This window comes from Geotrypetes seraphini, chromosome 2 (assembly GCF_902459505.1).
Source record: "Geotrypetes seraphini chromosome 2, aGeoSer1.1, whole genome shotgun sequence".
In the NCBI taxonomy this organism is placed as follows: Eukaryota; Metazoa; Chordata; class Amphibia; order Gymnophiona; family Dermophiidae; genus Geotrypetes; species Geotrypetes seraphini.
Window position 1 is genome coordinate 97,817,415 of NC_047085.1, and position 15,362 is coordinate 97,832,776.

Consider the following 15,362-nt stretch of genomic DNA (forward strand, 5'->3'; position numbering starts at 1 on the left):
GCCAAAATCTAAAACTAGGGTAAGTCGCAGGCCAAATTTTTAATTGAGATACTTGGGGGTTGAGCATGGGTACACAAGCACACGCCTTAAGCAGTAGTTACCAATTAAGCTGCTAGCTTTCGCTCTAGGTGTGCAAAAAGTACATGGAAAATAACACATGACGCAAATTTTATTAAAATAGTTATTTCGTTTATTAATTGTCATAATGGACCTCAAAAGGTTATTGCGTCATCTGGGAGGTCTTTACAGACGCCAAAATGCTGGCCTTTCTGACAAAGATCTCACCCCGATAATTTGTTGCTCCTCAATATGTACCTTTTGTCCTGCATGACATCATTACTTGTCAGCCAATCCATTAACAGAGGCTGTCCTTAAATTTGACAAAGAACTTCTTTTTAACATGGATTAAAAGTTTCAGAAATCATATTTTTTTGTTTACATTCATTAGTGAATATACATAACCATTTTATAACATAGCCCAAAACTTTAAATCTAAACTGCTGAAAAGTTCTTGCCTCTATCAGCACAGGAAAAAAAGGAGGGGCTGTTTCCCCCTGCTCTGAGCTTTATAAGAACTGACAGTTTCAAATTTCACAGACATACAAACAGAAGCCTTCCTATACTGGAGACTAGTACAGCGTCTCTGATTCTAACTTAACTATTTCCAGATGTTACCTAAAGATTTCTCCTTAGTGTTTCTTGCATCTTATATATATATAAAACATTTAAATATAAGTACAAATCATTTTCATACATCATTCATTCGGGGCCCTTTTCACACATCCAACACACTTAATACATGTTATATCTCAGTTTGGAATATGGAGTCTAATATGCTCTTCCTAATCGGCCTAAGCACATCTGGTATTAATTAGACCCACGAGGCTTAAGGCTTAAGGCGGGAAGCTGAACAAAGAACAGACAGAGCGACATAGGCCGAACACAAAATGGAGTAAAGCCCAGCAGAGGATACAGAAAGACAGAGAACAAAATGGAGTCATTAATATTTCTATGTATGTTAACGCATTACCTAATTTCCTCTATGATTCTGGCTTAATAGCAAAGTACATAAAGAGAATATTATTATGCTTTTCCTTAATATTAGTCTATAGTGTGTTTTTCTGGTCTTGGCTACATCCATATTCAGATTTTTATTCACCAACTTTTCAAACGCTTCTATTGGGAGTGGCCTTAACTAACACATATGCTTGTATCTAACTAGAGTTACCCAGAACCATATGAAAAGCAGGCGTTTTTGTAGAAAAAATCCACAAAACACTCCACAAACACATCTTATTCATTATCCATTCCATACCGCCCCCTAGAGTCCACTAGTGCCATTGTTCAGGGTCCTTTTATTAAGGTATGCTAACCGATTTGGCGCGTGCTAAATGCGCATCTTAATAAAAGGATCCCTTAGTCTTAATAGAAGTATAGGGTTACAACCTCTCCAACCTTACGCCAGCTCTCTTTTCCCAATTATCCTCCTATCCTAACATTGAAGGCGTCGGTGCAGTGCGCCACAGCCTCAAGGAAAGCAAACAAAATGTTGGGTATCATTAAGAAGGGTATCACGACCAGGACGAAGGAAATCATCCTGCCACTGTATCGTGCAATGGTGCGCCCGCATCTGGAATACTGTGTCCAGTTCTGGTCACCGTACCTCAAGAAGGACATGGCAGTACTTGAGGGAGTCCAGAGAAGCTAATAAAGGGTATGGAAAAGCAACTAAGAGCAACTAAGCTAATAAAGGGTATGGAAAACCTCTCATATACTGACAGATTGGAAAAACTGGGGCTGTTCTCCCTGGAGAAGCGGAGACTTAGGGGAGACATGATAGAAACCTTCAAGATCCTGAAAGGCATAGAAAAAGTAGACAGGGACAGATTTTTCAAACTATGGGGAACCACAAATACAAGGGGGCACTCGGAGAAATTGAAAGGGGACAGGTTTAGAACAAATGCTAGGAAGTTCTTTTTCACCCAGAGGGTGGTGGATGCATGGAACGCGCTTCCGGAGGCTATGATAGGCAGGAGCACGTTACAGGGCTTCAAAGAAGGTTTGGATAGGTTCCTAGAGGACAAAGGGATTGAGAGGTACAGATAAGAGTATAGGTAGGTTATAGGGATAGGAGTAAGAGGTAAGTTATAGAAATAGGCAGGGACCACTGCTAAGGCAATAGGCCTGATGGGCCGCCGCGGGAGCGGACAGCTGGGCGAGATGGACCTCTGGTCTGCCTCAGCGGAGGCAACTTCTTATGTTCTTATGTTCTCTATCCACCCCCCCCCACACACACACACCATCCCTTGTATCCAGCTTCTCTAACTTTCTGTTCCTTCCCTCCCTAAATCCCATTGTCCACCATCTCTCTCCCTCTCTTCTGTTTTAGCCACACTAACAACTTGATTTCCAAACACAATACATATGAATAGTGAAAAACTTTTGCTATTAGGTTAAAAAAAATTTCATTTTACCAGATGAGTCTAATTTAGGAATGTTGCTCTATTTTTGCCCATGTAAGAGCCATCTAAGTCTTTGAGATATCTAATGTAGAAAAAGGCCCATCCCTCATAGGTTGTGAAAAGTCAAGGTCTTACCTTCAGCTACTTTCGACAGCATGCAGAGAGGATCGCTGGTACTGTAGCGATCCTTGCAGACTGCCATCGTTTTGAGCACCACATTCCCTCTGCCGTGATCCCGTCCCTCCTCTGATGTCAGGGGCAGGATCGTGGCAGAGGGAACATGGTGCTCAGGATGATGGCAGCCTGGAAGGATCACTACAGCTACAGCGATCCTCTCTGCAGGCTGCTGAAATTAGTGGAAGGTAAGAGCGGGAGACATTCAGCATGTCTCGAATTGCAGTCTGTCTGCCGGCGGGCCAACTTAAGTTAAATTTTTTAATTGTCTGACGGGCCAAATTTTACTACACCATGGGCCAGATTCGGCCTGCGGGCCAGAGTTTAACATGTCTGCCCTAAGGGTACATGTACCGCATGTTGGTAAACTGCTGTAGAAGACATCCTGGAAGGAAAGGCTGTGTAAGAGTGTTCTCTGACAACACCACAGTGGTGATGTATGTGAACTTATCAAAAAAAAGAGAAATAAAACTCCCTCACAAATAAGTAGTGTCACCCAAACAAAGAGAGAAAGTCAATGTGTCAATAATTTAATCACAAGGAATAAAAAAAACCCTTGGTCTTTAAAACCTAATTCATTATTTATTTTTACATTATTTAAATCTTTTTTTATAAGTTAACAATTTAATTTATTATGTGCAAAAATATCAAGTGAAAACATCATTAAAATTTTAAAACATACATCCACATATTCATAGTGTTTCAAAAGGCACTTAACTTTGTTTTGAAATAGGGCAAAAAAACCCAAAGAAGTCCTTGTAATGATCAGCTGTAATGATGTCTGTTGATCCGATCCTTATGGACCAATTCAATACTTTGATTGATTGGTCCAATCTCTTTTAGTCCAATCTTTAAAGTCTAATCCTTAGTTCAATCTTCTGACATGTCTTTTTGGTCTAATCTTTAAAGTCAAGTCCTTAATCTAATCTTTAAAGCAGTGGTTCCCAACCCTGTCCTGGAGGAACACCAGGCCAATTAGGTTTTCAGGCTAGCCCTAATGAATATGCATGAAGCAAATTTGCATGCCTATCACTTCCATCATATGCAAATCTCTCTCATGCATATTCATTAGGGCTAGCCTGAAAACCCGATTGGCCTGGTGTTCCTCCAGGACAGGGTTAGGAATCACTGCTTTAAAGTACAGTCTGATGGCAACTCATCCGTTTCACAATAACTGCTTCATCAGGGACATTTTATTAAAAATCCTTGGAAAACACTAAAAATGTGTAAATGGAAAAGGAGGAATCACAGGACCGGATAGAGCCATTTCAGGCTCCCATCCCAGTCATCCTGACTTTCCTTCAGGCTGGGCTGGTAAAAGGCCTAGCTGTGGCTTCCTCTAAAGTACAGGTTGTTGGTCTTTCTTGCTTCCTGACACAAGATCAGCTGTCTTAACTGACAGCTCATCCTGATGTGGTCAGATTCCTCCAGGGATCTCTCCGGTTGAGGCCTCCTCTGCAGTGTCCTTTTCTGACCTGGAACCTTAATATTGTGCTGAAGGGTCTCGCTAAAGCTCCATATGGACCCCTCAAGGATGCTTCCCTTTTGGATCTCACAGTTAAGATTGTGTTTCTGGTGGTGATTGTTTCAGCACATTGACTCTCGGAGCTGCAGGCGCTTTCCTGTGGGGATCCTTTCCTCAGAACCATGGATAAAGGCATCGCCCTCCGTACTCTCCTTTCTTAAAGTGGTGTTGGATTTCCACATCAACCAGGAGGTTTGTCTGCCTGCTTTTCAATCCATGGGGTCTGACAGCTTTGAAGAAGCTGGATGTCTGCAAGGTTTTGCTCTAATTTATGGAAAGGACAAATGGCTTTCACCTTACTGATCATGCTTACCAGCTACTCCCAACTTGGTGAGCCAGTGTCTAAAGCCTCTATTGCTCAATGGATTTGCATGGACATCTCTTTGGCATATATTGCCTGTGGTAAACAGCCACTGGTCTCTTTAAAGGTGCACTTGACCAGAAGTGTCACTTATTCCTGGGTAGAGTCTCTTCAGTACCTTGAATGTTTCGATCATGTCCCCTCTCAATCTCCTCTGTTCGAGGGAGAAGAGGCCCAGTTTCTCTAATCTTCCACTGTACAGCAACTCCTCCAGCCCCTTAACTATCTTAGTCGCTCTTCTCTGGACCCTTTAGAGTAGTACTGTGTCCTCTCCTCTCCTCTCCTCTCACTCGAGGAACGTAGAGAGAGAGGAGACATGATTGAAACTTTTAAATATATCACGGGCCGTATCAAGATAGCAGAGGATATCTTCTTTCTTAAAGGTCCCTCGGTCACAAGAGGGCATCCACTGAAAATCAGGGGTGGGAAATTTCATGGCGACATCAGGAAGTTGTATTTCTTCACTGAAAGGGTGGTTGATCATTAGAATGAATTTCCACTTCAGGTGATTGAGGCCAGCAGCGTGCCAGACTTTAAAAGGAAATGGGATATACATGTGGGAACTCTAGGGAGGTGATGTCATGGGGGGTGGGTCATTAGAGTGGGCAGACTTGATGGGCCATGGCACCTTTCTGCCATCAACTTCTATGTTTCTAATATTTGTTTTTTCTGCAGTCCAACCCCTTTCATCTGTGGAAACAGAACAGAAATAATTAAGCAGTTCAGCCTTATGCTTTACCATATTGGCTTTCTTTTCTTCCATTTGGATCTTTGCTTTTCTAACAGCTTTTCCTGTTTCTCGTAGTCTTTCATCATATTGTTGCCTGTCTTCCTCTTTCTGCAATGTCTTTTTATTTACGAAGGCTACCTTTTTTTTCCCTTACCTTTTCAGCTACTACATTTGAGAACCAAAGTGGACTTCTTTTCCTTTTACCTTTATTTACTTTTCTAACATAAAGGTTTGTTGCCTTTAAACGGGCTCCTTTTAGTTTTATCCACTACTGTTCTAACTTCATTCATCCGCTCCCATCCAACCGACTCCTCCTTAAGGCATTCCCCCCCCACTTCATTCCAAAGTTAGTTCTTTTAAAGTCAATCTTGAATACTCTCCTCCTGCATCTTAATATTGAACTACACCATTCGGTGAACACTAGCTACCAAATGATCGCCCATCAGAAACACTTTCCCCTTTTGTACACACCAGGTCCAAAATAGTTGTATCCCATGTGGGTTCCGTTGTTAGCTGCTGGAACAATTCTTCCTGTAGTGAATCCAAGGTCTCCTTCCTTCTAGGCTACCCCACAGTGGCGACAGCCCAATTAATGTCTGGCATATTAAAATCACCTATCAGAAATACTTCCCATTTCATAGCTATCTTGTGAATGTGTTCAGTTAAATCGTTGTCCATTTCTTCCGACTGTGATAGCAAGAACTTAACCATTTAGTGGTAATATTCAGTTGCAAAAGAGATAAATTAGTTTGGTTTAGACCTGTCAAAAGAGCGGAACCTGTCAAATATCAGGCATAAAGTAAATGGATATTTGCCAGTGTGTTCATCACTTAATATGTAATTAGTGGCACTCACTATCTGTTTATACATAGTAAGTTCTGTAGCCAGCGACTAACTTTTATATGGTAATCGCTTGAGCTGAATGTAAGACCCATTGTGTTTAATAAATTTTATATTTTACTTTTTTTGTCTTGTGTACTAGAATTATCGGGGAAAGACTCCATGAGCATTGGTAATTCATGCTTCATAAATAGGTGAGTGTTTTACTATATGCATGTTTTTCACTAATATTGTAATAGTAAGAATTCGCATAACCAGGAAAGAGAGAAGTCTCAAATTGTTACCTTTAAGTAACTGCTGTGAAGAGCATATTTTATGTTACTGTTAAAGTAGCTCTTCTGACTCGGAATTAGTCTATGCTAAATACTCTCATAGGGATATATAATAGTAAAGTGAGAAGGATCCAGTAGACTTACAGGAAGCTGCTGCAGGAATTTACAACTCATTTTTCTCCCAGTAGGCTCTGCAGAAGGGTAGAATGCTGATTTATGGAGATAATAATTACGGTAGTAATTTAATCTTTTGTTGAGAGGTTATATTCTTCTTTGAAGCATCAGGGCTAGCTGTGTTCAGCATTCTCCCTTTCCTCCCCCCACCCACAAAAAAGGTGTCTAATGTCTCCCCCCTGCTAGACCTTCTCACATCTTTATAGCACTCCTTGCTGCTGCTACTGCAGTATCCTACCATCTGGACTTGTGGTTTGAAATTAGAGTCATTGCAGCCAAAGTGGGGCCTTGACCATCTCTGTATGCTAGGCCTATTGTGTCCTGCTTCCTCCAAACTTCTATTCTAGGGGACAGGACATGACATGACAGGTCTGAGCTGTGCAAGTGGTCTAGGTTTCATACCACTTGTGCTGGTTTTTGGATTAGTGATGCTGACCACTGTACAAATTGCTGTCTTAGGCATTGGCAGATAGCAGTCAGGCTGGCCCTGTGAAGGATATGGGGTAAAGAACTTATGTGCATGACAGAAGAGCGGGACTTGGGTGTGATTGTATGTGATAATCTTAATGTGGCCAAACATGTTTAAAAGGTGACAACAAAAGCTAGTGCATAGGGAGAGGTATGGCCAGTAAAAAAAAGGAGGTATTGATGCCCCTTTATAAGACTTTGGTGAGACATTTAGAATATTGTGTACAATTCTGGAGGCCGCGCCTTCAAAAAGATATGAAAAGGATGGAGTCTTCATCATAAGGCATATGGGGACAGACTTAAAGATCTCAACATGTATACTTTGGAGAAAAGGCGGAAGAAGGGAGATATGATAGAGATGTTTATGTTCAAACAATTTTTATTGATTAAAACCGCAAAACAGCAGAAGCAAACAGTTGATATCAAAGGCAAATAAGGAACACTGGAACATCATCCACATCAAAATAACAGTCATCAACATTTTATATGTACATAATGCAAGCCATCTACCTAACTAATCCACCTACAGACCTCGTTCCAGAGACACTAACAACATAAACCAGGGTCCTGGACTCCTATAAGCCCTGGAGCAGGCCATCCATCATTCTCCCCCCACTTGAACCAAGAAAGAGTAATCAAAGTAGAAACAGATAATACCGTATACCCCCCACCCCCCAAAAATTAACTACCAAGAGAACACAACCCCCCATAACTAACCCCCCCAGGTACTCTCCACCCCTCCCCCCTGAGACTCTCTACTCCATCAACTGCAAACTGCCCAGATTAAGACAACCACCTTAAGATAGCACTATGACCCTTTGGGTGCAAGGACTGCAAATAGGGTTCCCAGATGTTCAGGAACAAAAGCTTCCTCTTCCGTGACGCCCCCCCCCCCCCCCCCCAACATCCCTTGCCTCCCAGGTAGCCAACTGATGCAACTGGTTCCGTGATAGAGATGTTTAAATACCTACATGATGTAAATGTGCATGAGTCAAGAGGGCCTAGGATGAAGTTAAGTTGTGATAGGCTCGGGAGTAATCTAAGGTCTGAGGTCACAAGTATGTAGCCAAGGGGGACAGATTGCTTTGCAGTGCAACTGCTTGGCTGGCCTGCACTAACAGTTTGGGAGCTCAGGGACCATTCTCTTGGGAGAAAGCTCGCCCCAGGTTCTTTATCCACAAGTTCTAGTGAGGGTTGAGGTCTTTGAGTTGGAGAGGCATTGAGAAGAAGCAAGCAGTCCAGTTTCCAGACTTATTTGAGGCAGAAACTCTTTCATTTCTCTGACTAGTTTCAGCCAGTCAACTCATATCACAGCGCAGTCAGTACAAGACTGATAGTATTTGGGAGAAAATCAGGGGGTGGGGTCCTTAAATTTGATTTTTTTGGATGCTGGGGCTAGATTTAGGGTCCCCTACCCCTAAAATCTCAAAATTGCTATTTTTGACCCTTAGTGTAGCTCCCATGGGCCATTTTTGGTGCTAAAATCTCTGCTGCGGTGGTCATCTTGAATTTCCTGATTTAAAAATAAAAGCCTCTATATGCCTTAAAATACCTAGATTTAGCTTAATATCAGGTGGGATGGACTTCTCAAGCTAGGATGCTTTGGATTCATGCCAAATTTGCATCTGTGTTCCCCATGAAGAGAGGCTGGAGCCATAGACTTAACTTCCACTAGTTCTTGGGAGTATGGAATCCCAGATGGCTTGAGTTCTAGGCCAAAAGTCCTGGTTAGAGCTGGGAAAGAGCAAATGTGTATCCCTGATGAAGCATAGCCGTGCACCTGCTACAAAACACTAAAAAGTGACGTGGGAGTGACCACAAGAGACCTCGGGGTGTCCTGGGCATGGTTTTGCTCCAGAATTCTTAACTATACTGTATAAAGCATATTTGTTTAACAGTGGCCACTTGCAGCCTTCGGGATTCGTAGCAATGCTGGCACCAGGGGTCTCTTCCTCTAAGGGTACAATTCTATATATACCGTATATCAACAAGGGATCCAAGAGGAAAAAAAAACAAGGAACCAGCGTGGCTCACTAGCGGCGAAGGAAGCGTTCAGAGACAAGAAAACTTTGTTTAAGGAATGGAAAAGGTTGAAAACGGACAAAAACTGGAAAAAGCACAAACAATATCAAAGTAGGTGCCATAAGGTGGTAAGAGGGGCCAAAAGAAACTACGAGGAAAAAATAGCCAAGGAGGCCAAAAACTTCAAGCTGTTCTTTCAATATATTAAGGGGAAACGACCCGCGTAGGAAGCAGTGGGGCCATTGGATGACCATGAAATAAAGGGAGTGCTAAAGGAAGACTGAATACATTTTTTGCATCTGTTTTTACCAAAGAGGATATACAGTATACAACATACTAGAAGCCGACTGGCTATACACAGGAAAGGAAGATGGGAAACTGACAGGGTTGACGATCAGTCTAGAAGAGGTATGCAGGCAGATAGATAGGCTTAAAAATGATAAAGACCCAGGACTGGATAGCATCCATCCAAGGGTGATCAAGGAACTGAAAGGGGTTATAGCTGAACTACTTCAATTAATAGCCAATCTGTCAATCAAATCAGGAAAGATTCCGGAAGACTGAAAGTGGCGAATATTACGCCGATCTTCAAGAAAGGTTTGAGGGGAGATCCGGGAAACTACAGACCGGTGAGTCTGACCTCAGTACCAGGAAAGATGGTAGAGGCGCTGATAAAGGACCACATCATTGATCACCTTGACGGACACAATCTGATGAGGACCAGCCAGCAAGGCTTCAGCAAAGGAAGATCTTGCTTGATGAACTTGCTGCACTTCTTTGAAGTAGTAAACAGGCAGATAGACAAGGGTGAGCCGGTCGACATTGTATATCTGGATTTTCAGAAGGTGTTTGACATGGTCCCGCAAGAACGACTACTTCGAAAAATTGCGAGCCATGGAATCGAGGGTGAAATACTCACATGGATTAAAAACTGGTTGGCGGATAGGAAACAGAGAGTGGGGGTAAATGGACAATACTCGGATTGGAAAAGAGTCACAAGTGGAGTGCTGCAGGGTTCGGTGCTTGGACCCGTGTTCTTCAACATATTTATAAACGACCTGGAAATTGGTACATCAAGTGAGGTGATTAAATTTGCGGACTATAAGAAGTTATTCAGAGTAGTGAAGACACAGAAGGATTGTGAAGACCTGCAACATGATTTAAACACGCTCGAGAAATGGGCTGCGACATGGCAAATGAGGTTTAACGGGGATAAGTGTAAGGCAATGCATGTCAGTAACAAAAATCTTATACACGAATAGAGGATGTCCAGTGCAGTACTCAGAGAGAGACCCCACCCCCCGGAAAGAGGTAGAGAGTACAAGAGGGCACTCTCTAAAGTTAAAAGGGGAAGTTCTTCTTCACCCAGAGAGTGGTAGAAATCTTGAATGCTCTTCCAGAGGCTGTTATAGGGGAAAACACCCTCCAGGGATTCAAGACAAAGTTAGACAAGTTCCTGCTGAACCAGAATGTACGTAGGTAAGGCCACATTCAGGGCTGCAGATCTTGTCTGTTTATAGAGGGACCAGGATTTCGGACTCCTGTTCTATCCGGGGCTGCTCACGCAGGGCCCAATTGCCCTGCAGAATCCGGAACGTTTTGGTCTTACGGCATGGCCTTAACACATAAAGGCTATCTGGACAAGTTGATTGCAATCAACTTACAATTGAAGAAGCAATCAACGTTAGTCATCTGTGTGAAAGCATGGAAGTGTTTCCTGGCCTGGTGTTCTCAAGAGTGAGGATCCAGTTTCAGCTCTTATTTCTTTGGTCCTAGCATTCTCAGGAAGGACTTGAGAAAGGTCTGGCGGTGGGCTCTCTCAAGGTTTAAATAACAGGTCTTTCGTGTTTCAGACTTCAAGTGCCAGCAAGAAGTCCTTGGCTTTGCACCCAGATGTGGCTAGGTTTTTGAAGGGGGCTTTGCACCTGCATTCTCCAGCATGACACGCCTTTCCATCGTGGAGTCTTAATCTTGTCCTGCAAGTGCTCTCTAAAGCAGTGTTTTTCAACCTTTTTATACCCATGGACCGCCAAACCATCTGATCCCATTCGCACAAGCCTCAGTTATGATTTTATATTGAAAGTATTTTATCTATAATAATAAAATGCTAAGTGCGCATGCGCACTCTCGCCACATGTTCCCTGAGATCTGATCTGTCGGGATGTGCCGGCAAGGATGCGCATGCGCGCTTACCAAGCATCAGGCTTGAACACTTGAAATTACCTGTCAAAGTTCATTTTTAAGCTCAAAGCTGCCGACGCCGCAACTCCTCTCTCGATCCACACCAGGCGGAGATCGAGAGAGGAGCTGCGGCGTCGGCTTTGATCTAAAAAATGAACTTTATCATCTGGAGCCGCCGATCTAAAAAAATGAACTTTGTCATCCGGAGCCGCCAAATATGACATCGGAAAAGAAACAACATCTTTACATATGAAAAGGAAGAGTACAAATTTCATTTCGCCCACAACTCCGTTCCTTTTGTACTCCCGTTTTCAGATGCTATTCCCTCCCTCAGATCTCCAGAGATGGTAGAAGAGGGTAAGGTAATAGTTATGCCTTCACCACCCCCAGCTGGCAGTCTGTGCCTCTCCCCCACCGCACGGTAGCACTCAAAGGCCCCGCAGTCAAACACACACAGGCTAAGACCCTCCTATGACCCCCCTCCCTACCGACTATCAGAGAAGAGAGGCGGTGTGACAGGGGAAGCCCATTCCCCCGCGCTGCATATGGTCGGCTTCTCAGTGACAGGTGATTCTCAGTCCAGTACACAAGAATGCGCAGTCCTGGTAAGTACCACTTGAAAAGTTTAACTTCGGGGGCAGCTACTGTGCCACGGCCATTATGCCCGCTCGGTATGTACAAATTGTTGGGTTTTTTCGAACAATCCAATCGGTCCCGTGCGAGTAAAGAATAGTGAAAGAAAAGAAAACCACCAGAATACATGCGAGACAAACGTAACTGCTGTACACGCCGAGCAAACTTCCAGAGAACCTTCTACTGCCCTGATTTACTCTAGCACGTCCCTGATGACAGCGTGTGTTCAGTGCTGCAGACGCTGCTGGAGTCGCAGGTTTGTTGGGACTGTGGGAAGGGAAAGGTGGGGGGGAAAGGGACTATAAGGCTTACTTCTAAGAGAAAATCATAGTTACTTGCATGTAAAAACAGCATCTCAGCAGCAGCTGCTTCAGTCATGCTATTGTGCTACTCTGCCAGATTTGATTGGCTCTCCTTTGATGGTGTCAGGCACCATTTTTCATAGACTGATTTTAAATCCTCTCAGTGTTGTGCAGTTAGTGTTGCTGCTGAGCAGACCCGATTTACACATGCAGGGTCTCAGGGTAAAAATTTAGAAGGGGAATCCCAAAGCTTACCAGGAGACTGCATCTCCTTCAGATTTAGATAAACTTGGATAACATGGAACACAAGGTCACTACTCTCTTTGTGTGTGCACATACAGACACATAAGTAATCGAGGGTTTCTCACTGATGTAAGCCTTATATCAGGACCTGTGTTGGGAACCTCATAGTCCAGTGGTCTTCACTAATTTCTAAGTCAGGGCCACTTTGGATCCAATAAGCTGAAGGAGACCCGCCAAATATTTTCCAAGCAAGGTCAATGGAGATGGAAGGCTGCTTGGGGGTGTTAGTTTTATGACTGTAATGGCAGGGAAGGGGCTGCATTTTTTTGTTTCAGTTCTGGTCAAAACTGAGCAGTTGGCCTCTAGCTTTGGTTCTGCCTGAAACCAAATCCATGGCTGAAATCCACAGCTCGGCCCTGCCCTCCACTATTTCTGCAAACCAGTTTCCCCCCACAAACAGAAAACATGTTCCACCTACTACTCCACCCCGAAGCAGCGTGTGTACAGTGCTGCAGATGCTGCTGGAGTCGCAGGTTTGTCGGGACCGCAGATAGGGAAGCGGGGTTGGCGGGAAGGGACTAAGGGAGCGACCAGACCGTAGGGGAAACGCTGCAGCAGCACAGGGAAGTAGTGGGAGGGGGGGAGGGAAATGAAGGAGGAGGGAATTCTGGTTAATAAAAGGAGACACAGAAAAAAAAAAATACAGCAGCCAAAGAGACAAACACCAAAACAAACACAGACAGACCAAAAGTAAGAAATACAGACAGCAGACAAACAGAAAAAAAAGACACACACAGAAGGACAGGGGGCTACAGAGACAGATTAAAAGAGACAGACACCAAAACAAAGACAGACAGACATACAGCGGCCAAGGAGACAGACAGCAAAAAAACCCAAAAAAGACAAGACATACAGCGGCCAAGGAGAGAGAAAGAGAGAGACAGAAAGAAAGACACACAAATCTATTCTAGCACCCGTTAATATAACGGGCTTGAGAGAGACAGATAGAAAGAAAGACAAATAGTGGGAGGGAGGGAGACAAAAAGAAAAGAAGAAAGAAACAGGAACAGACAGAGAGACAAAAAGAAAGAAAAGCAGGGGCAGAGAGAGACAGAAATAAAGAAAGACAGACAGACATATATTCTAGCATCCGTTAATATAACGGGCTTAAAGACTAGTTAAAATATAAAAAGAAACAATATTCTGTACAATTGTCATTTTATAAATATAAATATACAGAACATGGACCAACAAAACCCCTCTCTCCCCTTCCCTTCACATATATCCCCTCTACTATCAAGAAAACTGAACAAGCCAAATTATTACAGAATGCTACACAGAAATATCATGCTAACAGAATACTGCAGTCACACATGACAGGAATAGTATTAGGGGAGTGCTCCCTGGTCAGAGAGAGTCCTAAGCCAGCTGGAAGCTAAAGAAGCACTGCCTGGGCTTTGCAGTCCCCAGTTATGTCTCTAGCAGGATATATAGTTCAAATCTGATATATTCTAATGACAAAATAAAAATAAATTTATTTTTTCTACCTTTATTGTCTGCCCATTTTGTTCTGCTTTCTTCTGTCTTTTCTTCATTTTCTTTCCAAGGTCTTCAGTCTATCTGCCACTTCTGTCCCTTCCTGTCTTCTGTCTATTACTTCAATATCCAGAACCTCTTTTTTCTTTTTACTACATCCACCCTGTGTCCAGCATCTCCCACCTGTCTTCCTACTCGGTCAAGTCTGCTTTTTTCCTTCACCCTACAACCTCCATGTCCAGCATCTTCCTGTGTTCTTTTTTTCTTCCCGTTGCTGAGCCAGCCAGCCAACCCACCATCTTCCCTCATCCAATTCCAGTACCTCCCCTCTTTTCCCCATCTTAATCCAGCAGATACCTTTCATCACCCTACTCCCTCCATTCCTTATTCGGCATCTTCTCCTTGTCTCCCTATTCCCCCTTCACCGTGTTCAGCATATCCCCTCTGTCTCCCTACTCCCTCTACCCATGTCCAACATCTTACTTCTGTCTTCATACTCCAGCCTCCTGCTCAGCATTTTCCATGTCTCTCTGCCCCCTGCAAGGTCCAGCATCTGTCTTTGTGTCCCTATTCTTCCAACTCCCATCTAGTTCCAATAACTATCCTCCCCCAAGGGGATCCACCATCTCACTTCTGTCACACCAATCTCCCCCCGGGTCTACCATCTCCTTCCCACAACAAGTGGGAATCCAGCATCTCTTATTCCCTTCCTTGGCTGCTTGGCTTGTCTCGCCATAACTGACACTAAATTGGAAACAGCCTGGTTCTTAACTCGCATCAGTTTACTTACAGTTCCCTTGCCCAGAACTCTGGAAGCAACTTGAAAGGCTTGTTCTTGCTGTCTGTCTCCCTTGCTCGCTGGGACTTGCCTCAGACAAGCGCTGAACTGCAGTGGCGGGGGAGCCACCCATTCCATGGGGCTTAGGGATGTCTCTCCCAAACTCGATTGCTATCAGCCCTGCCTTCAATTGTGGTCCCGCTAAATCAGACGGCCAGAACGAAGACAGAAGCCGCAGGACCTTTCCTCTTGCCTACATTGCTATTCGCTATAAGTTCTGCCGGTCTCAGTCCTTCAAACATAGGAAGTCACTTCAGAGGGGGGAAGGATCAGGATCGGCAAAGCCTATAGCAATGCAGGGAATAGGAAAAGTCCCGCGGCTTCTGTGTTTCTTTTTGCTGTCCATTGTAGCAGTACCGCAGCCGATCCTAACGCCAGCCCTGGAAGGGAAAGGGGAAGAGATGCCTGACAGGAAATTTAACCGTGTCGATCACGCCGGCCCTCCATGGACCGGCAAGAATTTTCTGCGGACTGGCACCGGTCCGCGGACTGGCGGTTGAAGAACAGTGCTCTAAAGCACCTTATGATCCAATGGAGCAGGCATCATTGTTAGACCTCATGGTTAAGTGGGCATTTCTAGTGAATCACTTCAGAGATCCTT

The 15,362-nt window shown here is 43.9% G+C and overlaps 1 protein-coding gene across 3 annotated transcripts in view; it reads left to right on the plus strand.

The window, feature by feature from the left end:
* Positions 1-15,362, plus strand: part of C2H8orf89 (chromosome 2 C8orf89 homolog) — an 83,196-nt gene that overhangs the window by 39,619 nt on the left and 28,215 nt on the right. For all 3 annotated transcript variants that reach the window (XM_033934689.1, XM_033934688.1, XM_033934690.1), the window contains exon 2: positions 6,235-6,286. In XM_033934689.1, the coding sequence (XP_033790580.1) occupies positions 6,235-6,286 (52 nt within the window). The remainder of the gene's footprint in view (positions 1-6,234; positions 6,287-15,362) is intronic.